A 26,405-nucleotide genomic window follows, 5' to 3' on the forward strand; every position below is an offset into this window, starting at 1 on the left:
TCCCACGGCACAGGGTGGGGGATTGGAGGGGTTCCCTGAGAGATCTGGGTCTAAAGTGCTTCTCAGAATCTACTCTCCCTCCACTGGGGTGTCCTCTGTTCTCAACAAGTGGCATCTCTCCTGTCTCTGCCAGCCCAGAGTTCCTCCTCCAGAAACCATCCTCTTGCGCCTCCCTAACTGGCCACACATGCCCTGCTCCAAGCTCCAGGCTCCAGGATCCATGAGGACCTGCTTACAGATCCCTTATGGTGAGGTCTGTGGGCTTGGGTTTGTTGCCCCTCTAAGGTTCAGCTCCCAGAAGTCCAGGCCAGACCAGGCCGTACTCATCTCTGTGTTTCCAGGGCCTGGACAGGAGCCTCACTGCCCCCAGCTTCTTGGAGAGTCATTGTCCTAACAATGTCCACGGAGGCTGGAGTTCTGAGTTCAGAACAATGGCTGCTTCAGAGGCAGGAGCTGGTCCCCTCTTCTTGGGGGTTGGCATCTCCTAGGCCAAGCCAAGGTCCTGCCAGCCCTCACATCTTTTGGGGTGGCTGCATGTACCTGTCATACCCACACTCTGCTGGGCAGTGACCCAGTGACCTTCCCACTTGGCCTCCAAAATGGAACTGATGACACACATGAGCCCTGGTAGCAGACTTGCAGCCTCTAGCAAGGCCTTGGCTGATAGTCCCACATCTGACTCCAAGCTGTCGAGAGGAGGCAGGCAGAGAGAGCTGACTGTTAGGAGCAGAGAAACAGTGAGAAGGCAGAGTGGAAGTCAAGAGGCATCAGGAGCCACAAGGACAGATTGAATTAGTGACTGGAAGTGGCAGGAGCTGAAGAAGCAATGGCTGAGGGCTGCCACGTCAGCAACAAGATGGCGCCCTAGTAGACATAGCTGTGGAGGCTGCCACTGCGCCTGAGCCAGACTGGACTGTGCCTGTACCCCCATGGGTCTTCAGAACCCTATACCAAACCCCGCTTCCGATGAGCACTGGCTCAGGGTGGACAGACCAAATTCAGCAGGCGGTGAAACTCAGACATGTGGAGACAGAGAAGCCCCACCTCAGAGTCATACAGTCTAGTTTACAATTCCTCTTATATCCATGGGCACATCAGCTGTGAGGTCACTGTCGGCATGTATGGTCCGACACTGGACTTTTTTTTTTTAATTTGTTTATTTCCTTTATGTTGCCCCCCTTTTTTATTGTTGTTGATGTTGTCGTTGTTGGATAGGACAGAGAGAAATGGAGAGAGGAGGGGAAGACAGAGAGGGGGAGAGAAAGACAGACACCTGCAGACCTGCTTCACTGCCTGTGAAGCGACTCCCCTGCAGGTGGGGAGCCGGGGGCTCGAACTGGGATCCTTACGCCGGTCCTTGTGCTTGGTGCCACCTGCGCTTAACCCGCTGCGCCACCGCCCGACTCGTGACACTGAACATTCTGAGACTGGAGCAGAACAGTTGTCCTCCTAACACTGACCTGAGATCCCTTCTCGGATCCTGAGGCTACCTGCCCCAGCTGAGCCTCCTCAGCCTCTTTTGTTTTTGTCTTCCTTTGTTTTTCTTCCTTCTTTTTTTATATTGATTGATTGATTGATTGATTCCCTTTCTGTTGCCCTTGTTTTATTGTTGTAGTTATTGTTACTGATGTCGTTGTTGCTGGACAGGACAGAGAAATGGAGAGAGGAGGGGAAGACAAAGGGGGAGAGAAAGACAGACACCTGCAGACCTGCTTCACCGCCTGTGAAGTGATTCCCCTGCAGTTGGGGAGCCCGGGGCTTGAACCAGGATCCTTATGCCAGTCCTTGCGCTTTGTTAGTGCGCTTAACCCGCTGCACTAACACCCGACTCCCTTATTTTAAATTTTAACCAGAGCACTGCTCTGCCCTGGCTTATGGTGGTGCAGGGGATTGAACTTGGGACTTTGGAGCCTCAAGCATGAGAGTCTCTTTGCATAGCTATTATGCTATCTACCCCTGCCTGCTTTTGTTTTTCTTATAATTTTATTTATTATTATTGGATAGAAACAGATTGAGAGATAGAGAGTAAGAGAGACAGAGACACCTGCAACCCTGCTTTACCACTGGTGATGCTTTCCCCCTGCAGGTGGGGACCAGGGACTTGAACCGGGTCCTTGCTCATTTTAATGTGAAAACTTAACCAGGTGTGCCACCACCTGGCCCCCCTCAACCTCTCTTGTCAAGGCCCCTTATTCTTTTAGCCCCAAATACTTGGGAGTTTTGTGGGGCAACTTCAAAAAATACATTTTATTTGTTTGTTTGTTTGTTTGTTTGTTTGTTGGAACAGACAGAAACTGAGAGTGAAGGAGGAGGCAGAGAACAGGAGGAGGAGGGAGGAAGGGAGGGAGTGACTCGCTGCACAGCTCATGAAATGTCCCCTCTGCAGGTGGGGACCCAGGACTCAAAGGGCGTCCTTGTGCACTGAAATACGTGTGCTCTTACCGGGTGCGCCACCTCCCAGCCTCTGTGGGACAACTGAAGCAGGAATTTTCAAGTTGCTCAAGCAACTCTAAAAGGACAGTTGGGATCTTGAAGGGGCCCAGGGTTGGTGTTATTGTACACGATTTAGAGTTAGGTGGAACTTAATTGACCTTCAGGTTTATTCCATTTCGATTCTCCAGGAAAGGAAAATGGAGTCTGGATTGGACAGGGTGTTACTTGGGTTGAGCCAGCATCTGAGAGCTCAGGGCCCCTCCTGGGGAAGCTCAGGACACTGAGTGTGTTTGCCTTCTCCCCACTCCCACCCCGCCACCCTACCCCCACCTGCTGGGAGCTGTGTGTTCCATAGGCTTGGAGCTGCATTTGTGTGATTGGTCTGGGACATCGTGGGCCCTATTTCTAGGGAGAAATCATCTGAGCAGTAGAGAAAAAGCAGAAACTCTTTGGATAGGAGGGGCTAGAAGTCTAGCAACTGTTACCTGAAAGGCCAGTGGGAACACAACATTTAGGCTTACTTCCTGCACTGTGAGAGGCTGCATTTCATTTGTTTGTTTAGTGATTACTGGGGCTTCACTGTTCCAGGTTGATTTTTTTTTTCCAGATAGGAGACAGACAGACAGACAGAGAGATAGAGACAGAGATACCATAGGCCCGTAGCTTTTCTAATGTGCCAGTGGTGTGGGACTGGGTTTGAGCCTGGGTGGTGCACACAGCACAGCAAACACACTATGCAAATGAGCTGGGTTTTTATTTGTTTGTTTGTTTGCCTCCAGGATTATCGATGGGACTCGCTGCCTGCACTACAAATCCACTGCCCCTGGAGGCCATTTTTCTCCATTTTGTTTCCCTTGTTGTAGCTGTTATTGTTGTTATAGCTGTTGTTGTCATTGGATAGGACAGAGACAAAAAGACGGGGGGGGGGGGGGAGATAGACACCTGCAGACCTGTTTCACTGCTTAACCCGCTGCGCTACTGCCCAGCCCCCATGAGGGTCCATCTTAACCGGGTCTTGAGGTAAAGCCAAGGGGTTAATCCCAAGCGATAGTGTGAGGAACCCATGGATGTTGGTCCTGGCCCCCAACAAACACAGCCTTTGGACAGAGGTTGCCTCTGTCTTTGAGAGACATCATCCCAGCTGTTAGAGGCTGCAATGCCCCAGGGAAGAAGTGGATCTTCTGGTCCATGGGGCAGAGCTGCCAGCTCCTGGAAAGACTTCTTCAGGACCCCAAGATCACAGGTCTCTTTCATATGTGTGTTTTAAGTGACTCTTTAGGAAGTCGGGCGGTAGCGCATCGGATTAAGCGCACGTGACGCAAAGCGCAAGGACTGGCATAAGGATCCGGGTTAAAGCCCCCGGCTCCCCACCTGCAGGAGAGTCGCTTCACAGGCGGTGAAGCAGGTCTGCAGGTGTCTGTCTTTCTCTCCCCCTCACTGTCTTCCCTTCCTCTCTCCATTTCTCTCTGTCCTACCCAACAACGACAACATCAATAATAACACCCATAATAACTACAACAACCATAAAACAACAAGGGCAACAAAAGGAGAGGAAAAACAACCTTTAAGTGATTCTTTAATATCTTGAACCCAATCCCAGCCGGCTTTGGTCATCCAGCATGGGGAGAAGCTAAGTGGTGCTGAGACCAGATGGCACGGTCCAAATCCTAGCTCTGTAATCTACGCGTGAGCTCTGTAATCTACGAGTGATTTTGGACAAACAGTTGAACCTGTCTCCTCTGCTGTGAACGGAAATGGTGAAACAACCCACCAAGGCTGCTGGGAACATATATTCAATTCATTCAACAGAGGTACTGAAAAATAGCAACACACTGCAGAAAGCACTGGGTCAGCTGTAACCCCTGTTGGTCATTGACTATTGACTTCCAGAGTCCTTTGGTCCCTGTAGCTGTGAAGGAAACCATACCAGGGACATGTGACTACCCAAAGGGCATGGGGCCAGGGGTCAGGAGGGAGGGAGGGGGCACAGGAAGCGTGGTCTCCCTTCTGGCTCTGACCTGCTTCTTCTCTCTGGGTCCACTCTAATCCTTTGGCCCAGCTGAGTCAGGGCAGCATGTTGGGGTTGCCACCCAAGACATTGTCCCCTCTGCCAGACTTCCCCCCACCCCTCCAAATCAGCTAGTCCCAGATTGGACACAGCCTCTGTTTAATGGAAGTCATGGATGTTTTACACGGAGATCAAGGAGGTGTGGCCTAGGCAGCAGATCAAGACGCTATCCTTCCCCTCCGCCAATGGACCCCAAGGAGGACGAGTGTAGCACTGGGAGAGCTCAGAAGATGTCAGGGACGATATAATCCGTGTGAACACCATCTATCAGCCCAGCGCCATTGTTGTGGACGAACCAGCAGGTCACCTCAGCCCCGTGCCTGGGGTCCTTGCTGTAGTCCTTTTGTAAGCCCCTGGGGAAAGACAAGTTAACTGGGCTCTCTTTTTTTGGACCCAACAGATTTGCGTTCCCATCAGGAAGCCCACCCACTCATATGACTCCTGGAGTGGGGCCTGGACCAACGGTGGGGACGCCAAGGACACAACTCTGAAAGAGCAGGCCACCCACCTGGTGACCGTCAGTCGGTGGTTCTTCACCAGCATGGTGGCATCTGGCTTCGTGGGGTCGGAGCCTGGGTGGATGTTGGAGACTTCATAGTCAAAGGGATGGAAGAACTGTCCTGGAAAGGCAGGGAGGGGTGGGCAGGAGGGGAGACAGCATAATGGTTATGCAAAGAGACTCTCTTGCCTAAGGCTCCAAAGCCCCAGGTTCAAACCCCCGTACCAACATAAGCCAGGGCTGAGGAGCAGTGTTCTGGTAAAGAAAGGAAGGAAGGAAGGAAGGAAGGAAGGAAGGAAGGAAGGAAGGAAGGAAGGAAGGAAGGCAGGCAGGCACGTGGGGGCAGTGGTTACCACCTGGGGGCCCTGCTTGGCTCTCAGTCCGTGTTCACTGGACAATGAGAGCTGTTCAAACCACCCCCCGCCAAGGGCCTCACTGTTCTTTATCAGCAGTGTTATTCACATTAGTTCACCTGCTACAGAGAAGCAGGTAGAGAGTCAGATGGTTGTGCCTCCTGCCTTTGAACAAATCCAAAGGAGTCTAGCCAGAGAGAAAGGATGGGGGGGGGGGCAGGTGGTGGCACAACTGGTTAAGCACTGACAATACAGTACGCACGGACCCAGGTTCAAGCGCCTGGTCCCCACCTGCAGGGGGAAGCTTCAGGAGTGGTGAAGCAGGGCTGCAGGTGTCTCTCTGTCTCTCTCCTTCTCTATCCCCCCATCCCCTCTCAATTTCTCTCTGTCTCTATTCAATAAATAAATACATACATACATATTTTTTTTGCCTCCAGGGTTATCACTGGGGCTCAGTGTCTGCACCACAAATCCACTGCTCCTGGAGGCTATTTTTTCCCTTTTGTTGCCCTTGTTGTTTTATCATTGTAGTGGTTATTATTATTGTTGTTATTGATGTTGTTGTTGTTGGATAGGACAGAGAGAAATCGTGAGAGGAGGGGAGACAGAGAGGAGGAGAGAAAGATAGACACCTTCAGACCTGCTTCACCGCCTGTGAAGCGACTCCACTGCAGGTGGGGAGCCCGGGGCTCGAACCGGGATCCTTACACTGGTCCTTGTGTTTCGTGCCACATGGGCTTAACTGTCTGCGCTACCACCCGACCCCCAAAATATTTTTTTAAAAAGAGATAAAGGCTTGGGAAGAAGGTGCCCCCTGGCAAGTGCGGTCCAAAGGGAGGCTGAAAAAACTAGCAGTGTGACCAATAATCTGTCCACTCAGGAGGGCCCTGGGAGCCTGCCAGAGTTTTCTGTTTGTTGACTGAACCGCTCCCAGGCTCACTTGAGATGTTGTTTCACTGCATGTTAAACTGCAGGTTTTTTTTTTTTTTTATGAATTTATTTATTTATTTATTTATTCATGAGAAAGATGGGAGAGAAAGAACCAGCCATCACTCTGATACATGTGCTACCAGGGATCGAACTCAGGACCTCATGGTTGAGAATCCAGTGTTTTTATCCACTGCACCACCTCCCAGACCACAAGACTGCAGAGTTTTTGAGGCATGAGATCCTCACCAGGACAACCCCTCTTTGGAGTTGTTTGCCTTGGCTTTATCATTTATTTACTTATTATTTCATTTACTTTTCCTTTTTTAATTTTTTTAATTATCTTTATTGATTTATTGGAGAGTGACAACCAGAAATTGAGAGGGAAGGGGGTGACAGGGAGAAAGAGACAGAGAGAGACACCTGCAACACGGCTTCACCGCTTGTGAAGCTTTCCCCCTGCAGTTGGGGACCGGGGACTCAAACCTGGGTCCTTGAGCATTGTAACATGTGCGCTCAACCAGGTGCGCCACCACCCGGCCCCTCATTTGCTTTTCTTTACCAGAGCACTGCTCAGCTCTGGTTTCTGGTGGTGTGGGGAATTAAACCTGGGACTCTGGATCCTCAGACACAAAGTTCTTTTTACACAGTCACTATGCTATCTCCCCGGCCTTGAAGGCCACAGTGGAAGGGTCCTCCCCTACTGCTCAGCTGCAAAGCTGGCCACAAAGAAGCCACTGATCCCCAGGCCCTCCCTAGGCCCCCTCCCTGCTCTGCCCACTGCATACCCAGCAGCCCGTGTGTCTGCGCTGACATCCGGTGACTGTCTAGCACATAGAAGCCCAGGAAGCCCTGGTGGGTGGCATTCCCCTTCCACACCCGGTGCAGGACGACCTCGAAGATGCCCCCGTCCTCCACGGACACCACCAGGTTCCTCTTCCTGTTGATGGTCACCACCACCCTGCAGGGCCAGCATGCTCTGAGGTGAGTGTGGCAATGTCTTCCTCTCAGCAGCTCTGCTCTCCGGACCCAGCTCTTACAACCCCCACCCTCAGTCCCACAGCTGCTAAGGGGTAGAGTTAGGACTTAGACCTCAGCCTGTCTGATACTGGACTCTGTGTCCTTCGACTCTTGTTGGGAAATTGTGCAGATGTGGTTGAGTTAGGCAGGACCCACAAACCACCGTATTTCCCTGCGAGTGTTATTATTTACATATCCATATCCTGCCTTGTTTTAAAAATGACTCCTCCACCACCATGTTATCCCCTCAGGGTACTGCTAATTCCTGCCAGCCAGCTAAAACTACAACAATCGCAACTAAGGAAGTTCCCAGAATGCCTTTTTCTTTTCTCCACCCTCTTCCCTAGCCAATTCTGTCCCAACTTGCCACTTCCATTTTTACTCTATAAAACCCGCTGATGTTCCTGGTTTTGCTCTCTCTCTCTCTCTTTCTCTTCCAAGACCCGACCTGGAGAAGGGCTGGTGAGCATAGTGGGAGGCGGCCATTTTGCTAGCTCCACGTGGCCTAAACCTGCTGTGCTCACACCCAACTCTGGGACGTCCACATGAATAAAGATTTGCATTCCCGCTCCACCACGAGTTCCTGGTCTCTTCTCTCTCTAGACACTAGCCCGGCAGACTCTCTCACATATCTTCTGTGTCTCCCACACTGGACTCTACTCTGTCCGCTTCCTCCTCTCGCTCTGTTGCCTCTTACCCAGCTCTTGGCCTCAGCCAAGCTTGTTATATGAAGAAAGGCAGGAAGAAATCAATCGACATGAGACAAAGCACACTAAACAGGTGCTGAAGAGACACACAGAGAGCTGTGGTGGAAGAGGAGGCAAGGAAGGCTTCAAGGAAGAGATGGCCTTTGTGTGGGGCCTATGAGTCGCTCTGTTTGGCAGAAGTGGAATCCGGAGACTGAGGGACACGGGGTCGGATGTGTCTGCCCAGCCCACGCAAAGCCCACACGTGGTACCACTCGGGAGACACGGGCCCGGTGGAGATGGCTTCAGGACTTCATGCCTTGGGGGTCACCGCACCTACCCTCCCAGGCCCCGCACAGCCCAGTTACCCATCCTGCCGCAGCGAAGCCTGGTCTCTCCAGGAGAACACAAGCCCTCTAGAGCTGGGGTTCAGCGTAATGTTCTGAGGAGTAACTTCCAGCTGAAAGCCTGTTATAGGGTTTGCAATCCCCAGTCTCCCGAAGTACGTGCTCTCTGGCTGCCCTGGGCTCCAGGACCGACTGCTAATCAGCTGACCATTCACAAAGAAACCTGCAGGGGAGTGAGGCCATGGAGTCAGGGAGGGGTCTGCTCACCAGACCTCCCACTCCCTGCCTCTATCCATGTCTTTCTTTTTTTTTAATTTTTTATATTTATTTTTATTCTCCCCTTTGTTGCCCTTGTTTTTATTGTTGTCGTAGTTATTGTTGTTGCTATTGATGTCATCGTTGTTAGCTAGGACAGAGAGAAATGGAGAGAGGAGGCGAAGGCAGAGAGGGAGAAAGAAAGACAGACACCTGCAGACCTGCTTCACCACTTGTGAAGCGACTCCCCTGCAGGTGGGGAGCCGGGGGCTAGAACCAGGATCCTTATGCCGGTCCTTGCACTTTGCACCATGTGCACTTAACCTGCTGCTCTACCACCTGACTCCCTATCCATGTCTTTCTGGGAGACCTTTACTCTCCACCCATGTTGTGCTGTCCCTGTGGGTCTCACCACCAGAGGGGCGACTTCTGGACTGGTCCAGGCTGCACACAGAACTATCTCCCTCTCTCCACCTCTCTCTCCTTCCTCCCCTTCCTGCCATACAAACTGCTCAGCCGTTAGCTCTGGGCACTGACAGACCTCGCAGTATCGGATAAAGGTAGATAGCATCATGGTTATTCAAAGAGACTCTCATGCCTGAGGTTCCATAGTCCCAGGTTCAATCCCCCATAACACCATAAGCCAGAGTGAAGCAGTGCTCTAGTAAAACAAGGAAAATAATAAAAGGACACATGAAAATGAGAGACCTCTTGTTTTCAAAAGTTGTTAAGAATTTCAAGACACAACTGAGCATTGGTACACCCCACTGACTGTACAGGCTATGATGCATGAGTACCCAGGTTCAAGCCCCCAGCCCCCACCTGTGAAGGGAAACCTCACAAGTGGTGAAGCAGAGAGGTCTCTTTCTCTCTCACTCTCTTTTCTCTCTCTCTCTCCCCCTCTTTCTTCTTCCAGGGTTATTGCTGGGGCTTGGTGCCTACACTACAAATTCACTGCTCCTGGTGGCCAGTTTTTCCATTTTATTGGATAGGACAGAGAAATTGAGAGAGGAAGGGGAGATAGAGAGGAAGAGAGATAGACAGACACCTGCAGACCTGCTTCACTGATTACGAAGCATCCCCCCTGCAGGTGGCGGGGGAGGGAGGCCTTGAACCCTTGAACTTTGTTCAAGTCTTTACACTTAGTACTATGTGCATTTAACCAGGTGGGCCACCAGCCGGCCCCCATTCCTTTTTCTCTCTACCTCCCCCTTCTCTCTTGAACTCTCTCTGTTCAATGAATAAATATGTAAATTTAAAAAAGAAGAGAAGAACTCAAGACAATGAAAGGGCAGTGTTAAATGGAGCGCGGGCCCCTTCTAAGTGTGTCTTCACAGGCCACAGCCAGTAAGCAGGTCCCGCATTGACCTGGACAGTGGCTGGAAGGGAAAGAAGGCAGGTGAGTTATAGGGCCAGGGGTGAGGAGTGGGGGGACACAGCATCAAGGCCCAATGCATCTGACCAGCTGAGGGCGTGAGGTCACGTGTACCTGTGACGAGATCCTGCACCAGACTCAAGACCACACCAGGTTCCTCATTGATATTGAAGCAGAGGGCATCGTCTTTCTGGGGCACGTGGATGATGAAGTGGGGATCAGTGTCCACTGCGGATGTAATGGGGAGGTTATTAGATTGGGCATCAGGGAGATTGGTCAAAAGTTCAACCACATGGGGGGACTCTCCCATTCACCACTCACCATACGTCACTTGGCCTGTCAACTTCTTGTCAATGCGGCTAGGGTCGGTGGGAGTGGGATGAGAGGCAGACAGCATGAATGCTGACAGACAAGAGAGAGCTGTCATTTGGAAGGAGGGCAGCCATTTCTGCCCACCGCCCATCCCCACTCCCCAGGTGGACTGGCGCATGGCCACAGGATCACAGGACAGAAGAGCCCTGGAGGTCTTTCAAGATACAGAAACAAAAGTTTGGCCCAGCCCAGTGTGAAGTTCCCTCTCTGTTTCCTTCCACAGGGAAGGCAGGGCTGGGGGGCGTGGGGGGGAGAAGGCCAGGCCAGGCCCCTGTCAGGGGAGCTGTGGAGGCTGTGCAGAGAGCTCGGGCAACAGAAACCAGGCATGGGCTCCATTTCCTCAGCAGGCAGACGGGCATGATGACCTGGGGCCTTTGCCTAGGAACTCCAGCGACGCAGTGTGTGGAGTCCAGGGAGAGATGGGCAGTCAGGGAGGCTGCTACTTACTCTTTCTGGGTCCCTGGAATTCTGTAGAGGACGGCAACAACATGGCATCACCCTCACCATCCTCATAGCTGTACCTCACCCCCCCTAGTGCCCTCACGCCTAGAGGCCAGTCAGGCCTGGTCTGCTCTTGCTCCTGGGGACCCGGCCTCCCCAGGAGTCCCAACCTCCTGGAATACACACTTTCAAGAAGGGCCCTGAGGGAGCCCAGTGGGGTGCTGGGAGGGGGACAGGGATCAGGCTGTCCAGGGGATCCTCATGCATTGGGGAGGCAGCAGTTACTTTGTGATAAAGTGAACAAGGGCATCTGGGGACAGGAAGGACAATGAAGAGGGGCGTGGGGAGCCATGGGGGTGGCTGTGTTGCCGTTGGCCTAAGCACAGGCCACCTGCCCAGCCACTGAAAGCCCCTCTCAAAAACCAACACCATCTAGGGGCTGGGTCATGGCACATCTGGTTAAGCACACATGTTACCAAGCAAAAGGATCTGGGTTCAAGCCCTTAGCCCCTCCCTGCAGTGCAGAAGCTTCACCAATGGTGAAACAGTGCTGTAGGTGTCTCAATTTCTCTATTCTGTCAAGTAAAAAAGAAAGGAAGAAACACAGTATAAACACTCACCCAGAGGATAAGAATCTGGAAGGGAGAGAAAGGAGGAGAGAATTAAAGTCCAGGAGGACACTGGCCTCAGGCGCCTGCCCAGGCCCACGGCCTCCCCCGCGCAAGGTCCTACCTTCCAGGGGCTTGTCGATGACAGGCTCTAGGCCCTCCTCATCCTTCATGCCCCTGATGGTCATGGAGGTCAGTGGGGTCACGAACTGATAGGCCAGTGACATTTTCAAGGCCTCTGCAGAGATGTCGTCTCTCTGTTCCCCATCCAGCTTCATGCTGCAAGCAGACATGGCCTACAATGCTCACTGCTCATCCTTTCGCCTGCTCACTCATTCACTCACTCACTCACTCACTCAACAAACACATCGAAAGCCCTGGCAGTGCCCCGTGCAGTGACTGTCTTCAAGGACCTTGTGATTTAAAGGCCACCCACTGAGAAGACCTGGGAAGTGTCTCAAAACACAGAATTTGGCTCAGAAGGTGGCACAAAGGATAAGGCATAGCACTCTGCCTAGTCCAGGGGCCCTGAGTTCTTTCCTGGCATCACATCACACCAGTGATGCTTGGGTTCTCTCCTCTCTCTTCCTCATAAATAAATAAATCTTAAAAAAGAAAGGGGGGAGTTGGGCGGTAGCTCAGCGGGTTAAGCGCACGTGGCACAAAGCACAAGGACCGGCGTAAGGATCCCGGTTGGAGCCCCCGGCTCCCCACCTGCAGGGGAGTCGCTTCCCAGGCGGTGAAGCAGGTCTGCAGGTGTCTGTCTTTCTCTCCCCCTCTCTGTCTCCCCCTCCTCTCTCCATTTCTCTCTGTGCTATCCAACAACGAGGACATCAAGAACAACAATAACCACTACAATGATAAAACAACAAGGGCAACAAAAAGGAAAATAAATATTAAAAAAAAAATTTTTTTTTAAGTATAGATACAGAATTGAATAATTGTGAGGTCCTAGACACCTGACCTAACCTCTCTGAGCAGCTCATAACCTGTGAGGTCTGAGAAGTGAGTGAATGTGCTTGAACCCGGCGTCCCGCAGTGAAGACTTAGAGCAGTAGCTCAGTGGGGTAAGACGTGGACTGCCCTGTGCTCCAGGAGCCCCATCCACGTTTCTGACTGATTGATACTAACTCAGTGGGCAAAGCAAGGTCATAAACTGGGCCTGTGTGACGCATCACTATACACAAGGGCTGAGTTCGAGCCCCTGGCCCCCACAATGGGGACATCTACACGGGAGAAGCTTCACAAGTAATAGGGTGGTTCTGGAGTGGCTCTTTCTCTCTGAGCCTCTCTCTTTTGTGTGTTATATTGATGGATGGATTGATTGATTGGCTAGAGACAGCCAGAAATCAAGAGGGAAGAGGTGATAGAGAGGGAGAGAGGCAGAGAGACACCTGCAGCCTGGCTTCACCACTCGCAAAGTTTCCCCCTGCAGGTGGCGTCCGGGGGCTCAGACATGCATCCTTGAGCACTGTAACATGTGCACTCAACCAGGTGCACCACCACCCGGTCCCCTTCTCCCTCTCTAGCTCTCTCTGTCTCTCACTATCTATCAAAAAAGATGCAAGCAGCTGCTGAAGGGGCTGGGTGGTGCGTGAAGCACACGGACTGTTGTAAAAATGGCTGTTCGAGCCCCTGGCTCCCCACCTGCAAGGGAGTCACTTTACAAGCAGTGAAGCGGATCTGCAAGGCCGTGCAGAGAGCCCGAGCCATGGGGACTCTCTCTCTCCCCCTCTGTCTTCTTTTCCTCTCTCGATTTCTCTCTGTCCTATCTAACATCAGCAATAGCAATAACAAGGACAACAAAAATGGGAGGGGAACGGCCTCCAGGAGCAGTGGACTTGTAGTGCAGGGACCAAGCCCCAGCGATAGCCCTGGAGGCAGAAAAAAAAGAAATCAGCCGCTGAGAATACTGGAATCAAGAATCATAAAGATTCCTAGTCCCTAGTGATAATTCTGGTGATATATATATATATATATATATATATATATATATATATATATATATAATGGAGAGAGAGAGAGAGAGAGAGAATATCTTGGGAGTCTGGGGGTAGAGCAGCGGGTTAAACGCATGTGGTGCAAAGCACAAGGACCTGCGTAAGGATCCCGGTTCGAGCCCCCAGCCCCCCACCTGCAGGGAAGTCCCTTCACAGGCGGTGAAGCAGGTCTGCAGGTGTCTATCTTTCTCTTCCCCTCTCCGTCTCCCCCTCCTCTCTCCATTTCTCTCTGTCCTAACAACAACGACATCAATAACAACAATAACTACAGCAGCAATAAAAAAACAACAAGGGCAACAAAAGGAAAAATAAATAAATAAATATAAATAATAATAATAATAATAATAAATCTGAGCTGCATGTAACCTCTAAGGCCCAGAGCTGTTCCCTGTCTATCTACCTTGTCCATCTAAAGGCCCAGGGGCACGGTCTGGGAGGTGGCACAGGAGATAAAGCATTGGATTCTCAAGCATGAGGTCCCAAGTTCAATCCCTGGCAGCACATGTACCAGAGTGATGTCTGGTTCTTTCTCTCTCCTCCTATCTTTCTCATTATTAAATAAATTCTTAAAAAAAAAATTAAATTAAATAATAAAGGCCCAGGGGCAGGGGTGTCTCTGGGGTAGATAACACCCACCCAGGCAGCCGCTGGATCATACCGCTTGGCCAGCAGCTCCTGGATGGTGAGGTAGGCCCAGAGGCGCTCAACGTGGTTCTCCAGCATGTGGCCCCGCTCTCGGAGAAGTTTCTTCATCTCTTCTTCATCTACCAGGCAGGTGGTCTTGAATTCTTGACCATCCTGGGGGGGGGGGTGATGGAGAGACAGACTGTCTTGGGAGGAAAGCAATGCTGACTGATGCCTTAGTCTCTGAGGGCTCGGAGGCGGCAGGCTGGTCTCCACAGCTCTCCTCTTAGCCCTCCCTGCTCCCAGCTGTTCTTTTTTTTTTTCCCCTCCAGGGTTATTGCTGGGCTCAGTGCCTGCACCATGAATCCACCGCTCCTGGAGGCCATTCCCCCCCCCCTTTCATTGCCCTTGTTGTTGTAGCCTCATTGTGGTTATTATTATTGCCATTGTTGTTGGCTAGGACAGAGAGAAATGGAGAGAGGAGGGGAAGACAGAGAGGGGGAGAGAAAGACAGACACCTGCAGACCTGCTTCATCACCTGTGAAGCAACTCCCCTGCAGGTGGGGAGCCGGGGGCTCGAACCGGGGTCCTTATGCCGGTCCTTGTGCTTAACTCTATCTGTGCTTAACCCACTGCACCACCACCCAACCCTCCCCAAGCTGTTCTTAACCTCACCCATCATTTCACTCCACAAATCTTGCTGAGCGGCCTTTGTGAGCCATGCTGGCCAGTCCTTGGGGGTCCCAGGGGACGACACTAGTGTTGCTGACAAACTCCCCCCACTCCCCCGCCCAGCTGCTTAAATTACGTTCCCAACATGTGGAGGGGCTGCCCCTCCGTCAACGGGCCAAAGGACCCCACCGTGTCTTCTCTTGAGAGGCACCGGTTCCCAAGGCTCAGGCTTCCCGCCAGCCAGGCTCTGACTAAGTGGATTGCCGGATTGGCCCGTTCATGCCACATAGTCCTGCAGCAGTGCCACCCCATAGCACAGCGATGGAAATTGGGGTCTGGAGTGCCAAGCCCATTGCCTCATGGTCACTCAGTGGGCCAGGGAGGACTCAGGGTCCCCAGAGTCTGAATTCTCAACCTTCATCCACATTGCCTGGATTAATCTTAGGACCCGCGGCCGTGGGTCCAGACCTCGCAAGCCTATGTGACATTTGGGAAATGGCTGTCAAATGGCCCTTGCTTTCTCAGCTGGGGGGCTGAGGGGCTGTGAGGGCTAGCAGGTGCTTCTGTCTAGGTCAGGGAGTCACAGCTACTCAAGACTGCTGGTTCTAGTGGTCCCATTGGATTTTCAAGCATAAGGTCCCGAGTTCAATCTCCGGCCGCACGTGTACCGGAGTGACATGTGGTTCTTTCTCTCTCCTCCTTTCTCATTAATTAAAAAAAAAAAAAGTTAGGGAGTCAGACAGTAGCGCAGCGGGTTAAGCACAGGCAGCGCAAAGCGCAAGGACCGGCGTAAGGATCCCGGTTCGAGCCCCGGCTCCCCACCTGCAGGGGAGTCACTTCACAAGCGGTGAAGCAGGTCTGCAGGTGTCTTTCTCTCCCCCTCTCTGTCTTCCCCTCCTCTCTCCATTTCTCTATGTCCTATCCAAGAACAATGACATCAGTAACAACAACAATAATAACTACAACAATAAAAACACAACAAGGGCAACAACAGGGAAAATAAATAAATAATTTTTTTTTAAAAAAAAAAAGCTGCTTGTTCTGTCCCAGCATGCTCTGAGATATGCTACAGGGGTGGGGGACCCCACTCCAGGGGAAGAGAGGGTCCCAGGAGTGAGCATGGGTGTCGCCTGGCCTCTCCACCCTCTGTAGCCCACCCTTTACCCCACGGGCCAGCACGTCAGCCTTGAAGCTGCTAAGTTTGTTGTCGGCGATGCGTCCGGCCACCGTGATCTCTGAGCCCTCGTAGTATTGCTTGTGGCGGTTCTGGGTCACAGCCAAGACGGAGTCTGGTGGGTAGTGCAGCTCCACGTCCGTCAGCAGGGGGTTGGCTACCTGGCTGTAGAAGCCCTGCAGGAGTGAAGAGGAGGAGGGGGGTGTCGGCTGCAGCCTGGAAACAAGTAGAGGTCATCTAAGCCACTCAGAGTGGGGGTGTCAGGATCCCCGTTTTGTAGAAGGGATCACCGACCCACACAGGTACAATGGCAGGCGTGAGGTCGCACAAGTAACAGAACCCCAAGCCAGTGTGTTCTCTGCTTCCCTAGCCGTGGGGTTCCGCTGGCGGGGCACGGGGCTCGGGGCTGGAGGGCAGAAGAGACCTGCAGCTGCTGGGTGGCATCGTGGTCCTCGAAGATCCTCTTGGCCCGTCCGTTGTTCTCCATGGACATGACATTCAGGAAGCTGAAGTCCACATTGTAGCCGAAGCCCAGGTTGTAGAGTGGAAACTGGCCCCGGATGGCGTCGCGGACGTTCTTGAGGATTTGGGGACGGTCTGTCACCCCTGTGGCCACACACACCCACACACACACACAAGTGACCCCACAGGCAGGGCCGGCCGTGAGAGGGTCTTTGGATTGTACTCCCAAAACAGGCCTCTCTTGGCCAACCATCTGTCCCCAGGCAGCAACGCCCCTGCTGGCTGCCCCGTGTTACTGCAACACTGCTCTCCACCAACCTCTCAAGGCTTAATCACACGCAGATGGGAGTCTGAGTCTGCTCCAAACCGCCCTAGTTTAGTAGGTCCAGAAGGCCTCCTCTGCCCTTGCTTTACCTATTTTGCACAGGTCTGAAGCACCCAGGCAAACCCCAGCACTGTGCACACATTTCTTTCTTTTCCTTTCCTTTTTTTTTTTTTTTTTTTTTTGCCTCCAGGGTTATTCCTGGGGCTTCGTGCTGGCACTAAAAATCCACTGCTCCTGGAGGTCATTATTCCTTTTCTTTTTGTTGTTGCCTTGTTGTTGTTGTTGTTGTTGTTATTGTTGTTGTTGTTGTTGCTGTTGTGGTTGTTGGATAGGACTGAGAGAAATCGAGAGATGGGGAGTAGCAGAGGGGGGAGAGAAAGACAGACACTTGCAGACCTGCTTCACCGCCTGTGAAGTGACTGCAGGTGGGGAGCCGGGGCTCCAACCTGGATTCTTACACTGGCCCTTGTGCTTTGCACCATGTGCGCTTAACCCGCTGCGCTACTGCCCGACCCTCAGTTTTTCCATTTTATTAGATAGGATATAGGACAGAGAGAAATTGATGGGGGGCGGAGATAGAAAGGGGGAGAGAACAAGGGACACCTGCAGACCTGCTTTGCCTCTCATGAAATATCCACCCTGCAGATGGGGAGTGGGGGCTTGAACCCAGATCCTTGCACGTCATACTATGTACATGTAACCGGGCGTGCCACCACCTGGCCCCATGCACTTTTTTTTTTTTTTTTTTTTTTTACTCAAGCTGCCCTCTCTGCCTGGAGTCCCTTTCTGGTTCTCCTCTGCTCATTCCAGACTGAGCTCGGGGATCACCCCCTTCAGGAAGCCTTCTGGGACCTCCCTGTGCCAGGCACCATTGGCTATGGTCCTGCAGTCTTCTGGCACAACAGTGTCAGCTTTGGGGTCTGCTGCCCCCAGTGGACCCTGTGTTACTTGAGGCCAGAGATGTTTTCTGTCCTCTTCGTAAGCTTTTCTTGGGCCCAGGTCCTGCGCTGGGCACACAGTAGGCTCTGAGCAGAGTTCATTCATTCATCTCTGCCTAGGAAACTTGCACATCTGCCTGGCTTCAGGATAACTCTGTTTCATTCATAAATGTCCTCCAGCTCTCTACTCAGGACAGAAACACATCTTGGAGGCTCTGTGAACTTTTTTTGCCTCCAGGGTTATTATTGAGGCTCAGTGCTGGCACTACAAATCCACTGTTCCTGGTGACCTTTTTTTTTTCATCTTATTAGATAGGACAGAGAGAAATTGAGAGAGATGGGGAGAGAGAGGGAGGGAGAGAGTACTAAAGACACATGCAGACCTGTTTCATCACTTGTGAAGCATTCCCCCTGCAGGTGGGGACCTGGGAGCTTGAACCCAGATCTTTGTGCCAGTCCTTGTACTTTGTATTATGTGATATATATATATATATATTATGTGCCTTTAAGCAGGTACACCACTGCCCAGTCCCAAACCCCTGCTGACTTTACAATCTGAACTGTCTTCTAGATGTGTTTTTTTAAATATTTATTTATTTATACCTTTTTGTTGCCCTTGTTTGTTTTTTTATTGTTGTAGTTATCATTGCTGTTATCGATGTCGTTGTTGTTGGATAGGACAGAGAGAATGGAGAGAGGAGGGGAAGACAGAGAGGGGGAGAGAAAGACAGACACCTGCAGACCTGCTTCACCACCTGTGAAGCGACTCCCCTGCAGGTGGGGAGCCGGGGGATCCGAACCAGGATCCTTACACCGGTCCTTGCGCTTTGTGCCGCCTGTGCTTAACCCGCTGCGCTACCACCCAACTCCCCTAGATGTGTGTTTTACTTTGCCTAGAGCCATTCTGCCTTGCCACAGTGTCCTCATATCTTCATGTCCCCTGATCACAGGTCCCCAGGTTGGGTTTCTAAACTTAATGTGCATGTTTGGGGTAACAAAGTGCTTACCACCTCCCAAAGTAGCCCTCAGACTTACCCTCCGTAGGCTCCCCATCGGTCAGCATGATGAGAATCGGGGCATTGTCTTTGAGTTCCGGCAGGCTGCGCTGAGCATTGTTCAAGATCTCGATTCCCCGAAGCAAACCTCCATTCAGGTTTGTGGCTGCAACGGAGAAAGCAGAGCCATAGGAGAGAGGACAGACCTAGGTCGGCCCTCACCTGGGGGGCCGGGGAGAGAGAGGGTCAAAAGCAAGGCACCCAGGTGGCCAGAGTCCCCCAGTCCTCACCTCCAGCCAGGGAGAAGTGCCGCACAAAATCCTGGGCTGCTTGTAAGTTGGCTGCAGACGCTTGCACCAGCGAGCCCCTCCACACCTGCACTGCAGACCCGAAGAGGACCAGGTCGAAGTAGTCACCCGGCCGCATATCTCCCAGGATCTTAAGGAGTGCCTCCTTGGTCTATAAAGACAGAGCAGTCAGTGGGCCAGGCAGTGGCACACCTGGTTAAGCACTCACATCACAGTGCACAAGGACCCTGGTTCAAGCCCCTTGTCCCCACCTGCAGGGGGAAAGTGTCTCTCTGTCTCTCTCTTTCCCTCTCTATCTTCTCCATCCCTCTCAATTTCTCTCTGTTTCTATCCAATAATAAATCAATTAAAAAAAATTTTTTTAAAGAAAAGTCAGGGGGTCAGGTGGTAACACAGCAGGTTAAGTGCAGGTGGTGCAAAGTGCAGGAACAGACATAAGGATCCCGGTTTGAGCCCCTGGCTCCCCACCTGCAGGGGAGTCGCCTCACAGGCAGTGAAGCAAGTCTGCAGCTATCTTTCTCTCCCCCTCTGTCTTCCCCTCCTCTCTCCATTTCTCTCTGTCCTATCCAACAATGACAACATCATTGACAACAATAATAATAACCACAACAATGATAAAAAAAAAAAAACAACCAGGGTAACAAAAGGGAAAAAATGGCCTCCAGGAGCAGTGAATTCATGGTGCAGGCACTGAGCTCCAGCAATAACCCTGGAGGCAAAACAAATAAGTGGCTCCCTTTATCCACACAAAAATGGTTGAAAGCAGAGTTCCCAGTAATTGACCTTGCATCTCACGTAGGCTTGCAGGTAGCTTTGTGAAAAAAAGAAAATAGTAAGAGGGACTAGGTTCCTGGATAGGAAGTTCCTGGATGCTCTCCAATGCTAGCCCAGGCGGGAGAGAGCATCCAGGAACTCGTGGCGGCATGGTAATACAATTCTTTATTCACAAGGGTACGTGCCAGAGTCAGGGGTGAGCACAGCGGGTTAGGCCACATGGCGCCAGACCACAATGGCTGCCTCCCGCTCTGCACGCCAGCCCTTCTCCAGGTCGGGATGCAGGAGAGAAAAGAGAGAGGGAAACCAGGAACAGAAGTGGGTTTTATGGGATAAAACCGGAAGTGGCTAGGAAAGGGGCTGGAGAAAAGAAAAAGGCACACTGGGAAGTCCCTAGCTACTGTTGCTATGGTTTTAGCTGGTGGGAATTAGCAATACCCTGAGGAGATAACATGGTGGGGAGACCTTTAGTCATTTATAAGACAAAGCAGAAGATTGGTATGTAGATAAAGGGAAGGACCATACCAGCACAGGATGGTTTGTGGGCCCTGCCTAACTCAACCACATCTGCACAATTTCCCAACATTTCTCTTTTGTTTCTCCTCCTCCTCCTCTTCCTACTTCCCCTCCTTCTCCCCCTCCTCTCCCTCCTCCTCCTCCTCCTCCTCCTCCTCCTCCTCCTCCTTCTTCTTCTTCTTCTTCTATTTCCCACGATGGTTATCACTGGGGCTCAGTGCCTGCACTGTGAATCCACTGCTCCTGGCATCCCTTTTTTCCCTTTTTGATAGAGAAATTGAAAGGAGGGAGACAGGGAGGGAGAGAGTCACTTGCAACACTGCTTTACCGCTTATGAAGCTTTCTCCCTACAGGTGGGGACCGGGGACTTGAACCTGGTCCTTGTGCACTGTCATGTGTGCACTTTACTGGGTGCACCACTGCTCAGCCCCACCAGCATTTCTGTCCAGGGGCAGAATTCCTGAGGCCACACAGGCAGCAAAACCAGTGTGGAGTGGGTGATGGGACTGAAGAAGCTTTCTGGCTCTGCTGTCTAAAGTCCCAGGGTACCTGCTTCACTTTCTGCCCTTCCATGGAGGAGCTGATGTCAATCACAAAAACCAGGTTCTTGTTCATATTTGTCAAGTTTTTGGGGGCGAAGAATTGAGCAAAGTAGTTATTGGCCACCTGAAACACAAAGAAATGAGTGAGGACCCTCCATACACACCCTACCTCCCTCCCCTCTGAGGCCTGGGCAGACGTGCTGGGCTCACCAGGAGGTCACAGGGCTTGTCACGATTGACATCATAGGTCACTTTGAAGTCCCCGTTCAGCAAGGATGCAGAGCAGGTGGGGCAGGATTGCTGCTGGCTCATGGTGGGGCGGAAAAGCACGTGACCCTGGAACCAAGAAGGGAGAGCGATATTACTTTTTTGTGCAGCTGCAAACAGGATGTTTGCTAAAACGACATAAGGGGTGTGTGTGTGTGTGTGTGTGTGTGTGTGTGTGTGTCTGTCTGTCTGTCTGTCTGTCTTACGGCCTGTAAGAAATGAGAAATGAGTCTGACAGGCCCATTCCCATCCAGCTGCTGTGAAGTGGTTAATAGAGATTTCTTTTTCTTTTCTTTCTTTCTTTCTTTATTTATTTTCCCCTTTGTTGCCCTTGTCATTTTTTATTATTGTTGTAATTGATGTTGTCATTGTTGGATAGGACAGAGAGAAATAGAGAGAGATGGGGAAGACAGAGAGGGGAAAGAAAGACAGACACCTGCAGACCTGCTTCACCGCCTGTGAAGCGACTCCCCTGCACTTGGGGAGCCGGGGGCTCGAACTGGGGGCTTGAACCAGGATTCTTAGGGTCCTTGTGCTTAACGCCACCTGCGCTTAACCCGCTGTGCTACCGCCCAACTCCTGAGATTTCTTTTTCTTTGTAGACAGAGACAGATGGAGAGAGAGAGTGGAGAGATATCACAGCGTGTGAAGCTTGCCCTTTATATGACACTGTCTCGACACGCCTCCATGTTTTCTTCCAAAGTTTTCTTTTCACTGATATGCTATAAAAGTAAAAGTTCTCAGAAAACATTGAGAGAAGAAGTGTAAGGAAGACAAAGACGTATACCTTGCGCCCCTACGGGAAGCAAGTGTGAGGTGTTTTGTTTCAAAGGAGACATCTCCTACACCGTAAGAGTCATTTCTTCTTAATGAATGATTATGGAGTCATTGCCAAAGGTGGAGACTAAAGGACTGGCTCCTAGCTTTGCTGAGGATAAGTTAAGAAGCAGGGTGATGCTGGTCCAGGAGGTGGCGCAGTGGATAAAGTGTTGGATTCTCAAGCATAAGATCCTGAGTTCAATCCCCAGCAGCACATGTACCAGAGTGATGTCTGGGTCTTTTATTCTCTCCTCCTTTCTCATTAATAAATTAATAAAATCTTTAAAAAAGAAAAAAAGAAAAAGCAGGGTGATGCTATGGGTGGCAGGTTGGATTTTTGTGGCTGGAGAGATGGCTCAAATAATAGAGTGCTGGGATTCATGCCTGGGGTTCCGGGTCTATACCTGGAACTAAATGTACCTGCCTATCTATCTATCTATCTATCTATCTATCTATCTACCTATCAATCTATCTATCTATCTATCTACCTATCTGTCTCCTCACTGTCTCATATGACTCTCATATGTAATAAATAAAAATACATCTAGAAAAAGTTCCAAACATGTTATCAGAAGGAAAAACACCATTGCCTTTCCAGGATTTCATGGAACTTCAGAGGAAAGTGATGAATGAATGAATGAATGAATGAATGAATGAATGAGAGACAGTGACACAAATGACCAAAAAAATAAAATGAAAATAATAAATGAAAATACATTTTTTTTAAATTTTGAGTTAGACTTTTGAGCATGGGATCTAACTTTGATCCCTAGCATTCTGTGTGCCTGAATGATGCTCTGGCTTGCTCTCTTTCTCTCTCTCTCTCTTTTTCCCAATCTCTTTCTCTCTCTCCTCCTTTCATAAAAAATAAATTTTGGGGGGCCAGGCAGTGGTGCATCTGGTTTAGCATACACATCATAGTGCATAAGGATCCAGGTTCAGGCTCATGATGCCCCCCTGAAGGGTGAAAGCTTCACAAATGGTGAAGGAGGGCTGCTGGTGTCTCTTGGTCTCTCTCTCTTTCTACCTCCTCTCCCACTCTCAATTTCTCTGTCTATATCCAATAATAAATAAATAAAAAGGTAATTAAAATATATTGGGGGGTCCTGATGGTGGCACACCTGGTTGAGTGCACATGTTACAATGTGCAAGGACCTGGGGCTGAAGCCCCCTGTCCCCACCTGCAGGGGGAAAGCTTTGAGAGTGGTGAAGCAAAGAGAGTGTCTCTTTATTTCTCTTCCTCTCTATCTCCTCCTTCCCTCTTCTCTATTTCTGATTGTTTCTAGCCAATAAGTAAATAAAGATAATTTAAAAATTATATACATATATATATATTATATATATATATATATTTTTTTTTTCCTAATGAAGGAGAAGCAGGACAGTAGCCAAGCACCACCTATCCATGTGCTACACTCCTCCACCCAGGAGAGGGCCAGGACTTCTGGGATCCTGCAACTTGGTAATAAGTGACAAGTGGTTGGGTGGGTCAAAGGCCTTTGCAAAGGTACTTAAGTTTCCTAGAACACTGGAGCTTATAACTTCAGTTGCAACAGGATCTAAGGTTTGCTCTGTGCCCTCTGTTTCCCTGAGTGTTTTGTCATCCATGCTAAATGGGCAAAGAAAAGGCTGAGGTCCAAGCATGCTAGCAGCTCACCCCCTACCACACAGCCCCAGTGTGGTGGAGCAGGAGTGGCGGCCCGGCCCGAGCTCAGTACGCAGATCATTTTGCTAAGTTGCTCTGAAAACCAGGAGTGTGAGACCTGGGTTACCAGCCACAGAACACCTGTCTCTGTCACCCCTCCGAAAGCCTGTGGCCCCTGTGTGATTCCTGGGTCAAGTGTGTGAACATTCCAGAAGGGATCTGGGCAGGTGAGAGGTCCCAGAAAATGTCTTCCTCTAAATCATCCCACACACCTTTTTCCCTGAGAAGGACTTCTTGATGAATTGGGTGGCCATTTCCTTGGGAAGGAAGGAGGCCCGGGCGTCCAGCTTGCTGATCCCCTGAGGCTCAAAGATGTCCACGTTGATCTGCGGCATTGAAGCAATTTCTGCAGCAAGGCTCCCGTTGGGCCATCGTCAAGTCTCAGCCAAGAGCCAGCCTGAGTCCCGGCCAGCTACGGTGTGCAATGCCCACACAGCCCCCCAACCCCCCCCCCAAAACACACACACACAGTTCGGTGTGTGGTCGGCACTCCAAACACAGCAACCAAGTAAAGGTACGTGTGCCCATGCCCCTCAGCTGAGCCACCACTGTGGTTCTAGCCATCATCACGGCCCCTTGGATTGTCCAAGGCTTTCAGGCTTACAGCTACCTGGACAGTTAATATCTCTCTCTGGGGACACTGACAGATGAGGCAGCTGCAGCTCAGAGAGGGAGGGGGAGGGAGGGTGGAGGATCCAGGGAGCTCCTCGCCCACAAGCACGCCATGGGAGGCCACCCTGACTTAGCCTCTTTCTCCCTTTCCTCAGGCCTGGGTTTGCACAGCCAGTGCAAGGAGGCATGAGTACATACGGTGATAGAGAGGAGGACAGGAGGTCTGTCCCTGAGGCCAAATCCCCACCTGGGCTCTACCTCAAAATTATGCACCAGCTGCTTGGGCTTGACTTGAATGACAATGTCGTACTGCATCAGGTTGCGTCTCAGCACCTCCTCGTAGGTCAGGGTGAACACGGCCTCGCTCCCGGGAGCGAGGATGATGTGGATGGTGAATTGCTCCATTGTTCTCCCGGAGGCCCTGGACATAGGATACTATGTCAGTAACACACAGATGGGGGCTAAGTGCGCATGGTGTGAAGCTCAATGACTGGCGCAAGGATCCCAGTTCGGGCCCCCGGCTCCTCACTTGCAGGGTGGTCGATTCACAGGTGGTGAAGCAGGGAAGAAGAAAAAAAAACAGACAGAAGATAAGTGACCTGTAGGCCACGGTCAGCTAGAACAGGGCTCTCAGGATCGCTATCTCTCTGTCTCTCTGCTCCTAGGTTTCTTCAACCTTCACCCTTGCCTTAGCTGACTGGGCAAGATCAGAGTCCAATTATGGACCCCTAAATGTGCCAAGGTGGCTCTGAAAAACAGGCAAGTTAATACCAGCATTTGGTCTGGGGGCATTTTTTGCTCAGTTTTCCCCAACCAGAGGCTGCTCTTCCTTCAAGGCCATGTTTCAGGTGTCAGATCCATCCTTCCATCCTGGTTGGGGGTGGGGGGGTAAGGGAGTCCTGGAGACTGGGCCAGAAGGACCAGAACTCACCTGACAAGACCAGCAGTCTCTCCTGAGATGGCCGCTTTCCGGTACTGCTTCCATGCAATCACTTTATCCTTTATGTCCCCGGGAAATGTAATTCCATCTGCTTTGCTGCGGGGAGGGAGATGCCTCAGGAGAGGTGGCCTCTCTGACCACACAGGTCCTTCACCTCAGAGCTGCTCCCAGCTCAGACCCTGAGAACACCCTGTCGAGGTGAGCACATGTGGGAGGGTGTCCCATGCCAGCCTGGGCCGGCCAAAAGCTACTGTAGAGACTTCAGGCAGGACTCTAAGAAGGGAGCTGGAGACAAACCTAACGGGATTCCCCTTCTCAGAGATGGAGCCAGCCTCTGGCCCTCTGGGAAATGAGGAAGTGGTCTCTGGACTACAGCCCGGGACTGGGCCTGGGGAACGGGCACTTGTGGGCACGGGGCTCGGGCAGGGCACGCACACGGCAAAATCACTGATGAAGGCTGTCTTGGGGATCTCCACGTCGAAGGACACTTCTTTGGCTTCATTGGCACTGTTGACCACTTGGCTGGTGATGACATAGTGAGCAAAGCGGGAAGTGACCTTGCAGCTGACTCTCAAGTTCCGGATAACCACGTCATCGACAGTCTATAGTGAGACATATGGGTGGGATCTGTGGCCTAGAGGTGGGGAGGGACCCTGGGCCAGTGAGAGGCCACCGTGCCACATAGGGGTTTAGTAGCCAGCTCAGAGGCAAGGTGCCTGCAAATAGACCAGATCTCTCTAGAAGAGCTGGTCTAGACTTAGCCTGAGATGGTGCAGTGGGGCACACGGTGGAGTGGAGTGAGAAAGACCCCATTTCCAGCAGGTGGGAGGCGCCTTTTCCCAGGGCGAGGACACCCTAAAGGACGGGAGAAGACAAGGCAGAAGTTTTTGCCCCCATCACAGACCCCTTTGCCAAGAGTTTCACTCACTGCGTCCACGGCCTGTCGCTTCTGCAAAAGAAAGCAGAGACGTGTGTGAGTGTGGCTGCTCAGGGGACCAGGGCTCAGTGGTTAGGGGGCAGAAACAGGTTGCAGACTGTGGCCTCTGGCCCTTGATCTCCCCTCTTCAGTGGGAGCTGCTGGAGCAAGTGCCCTTGAGTTTGCATTCCTCCTAGGCCACACCTAAGCCCAGTTGCCTATTTCTGCCCCCCCCACACACACACACACACATACACAACCCCAATGATTCACCCACATACCTTGCTGTCTTTGGGCCTGCCTGGAGGTGAGCCCCAAGTGGGCATGGCCTGGAAGGCAAGGAGGGACACCAGACATACCCACAGCAGCCCCCGGAGCCCCATGGAGCCTTCCATCACCTCGTGGCTGTCTCGGCCTTATTGCTTCATTCAG

General features: G+C 51.5%; 1 protein-coding gene across 1 annotated transcript; it reads right to left on the bottom strand.

The window, feature by feature from the left end:
* Window positions 1–4,583: 4,583 nt before the first annotated feature.
* On the bottom strand, window positions 4,584–26,405 carry ITIH1 (inter-alpha-trypsin inhibitor heavy chain 1). The gene is made up of 22 exons (XM_007519179.3): window positions 26,255–26,405; window positions 25,986–26,006; window positions 25,493–25,659; window positions 25,049–25,153; window positions 24,376–24,538; window positions 23,718–23,831; window positions 20,925–21,050; window positions 20,722–20,838; window positions 18,865–19,033; window positions 18,615–18,740; window positions 16,279–16,460; window positions 15,845–16,030; window positions 14,043–14,182; window positions 11,509–11,663; window positions 11,397–11,411; window positions 10,783–10,803; window positions 10,285–10,365; window positions 10,078–10,191; window positions 8,355–8,556; window positions 7,069–7,241; window positions 5,010–5,121; window positions 4,584–4,854 (listed from the first exon to the last, which is right to left on the bottom strand). The coding sequence occupies exons 1-22, from the start codon at window positions 26,366–26,368 to the stop codon at window positions 4,725–4,727; spliced, it is 2,733 nt and encodes a 910-aa protein (XP_007519241.1). The 5' UTR covers window positions 26,369–26,405; the 3' UTR covers window positions 4,584–4,724.

Source organism: Erinaceus europaeus, chromosome 12 (assembly GCF_950295315.1).
Source record: "Erinaceus europaeus chromosome 12, mEriEur2.1, whole genome shotgun sequence".
Taxonomy (NCBI): domain Eukaryota; kingdom Metazoa; phylum Chordata; class Mammalia; order Eulipotyphla; family Erinaceidae; genus Erinaceus; species Erinaceus europaeus.

Coding starts and splice junctions, on each gene's coding strand:
- ITIH1 (XM_007519179.3), bottom strand. CDS start 26,368: ATGGAAGGCTCCATGGGGCTCCGGGGGCTGCTGTGGGTATGTCTGGTG. Junction 25,660..25,985: donor AGCGACAGGCCGTGGACGCA/GTGAGTGAAACT, acceptor GTCTCACTATAG/ACTGTCGATGACGTGGTTAT. Junction 18,741..18,864: donor GCACTTCTCCCTGGCTGGAG/GTGAGGACTGGG, acceptor TCTCCGTTGCAG/CCACAAACCTGAATGGAGGT.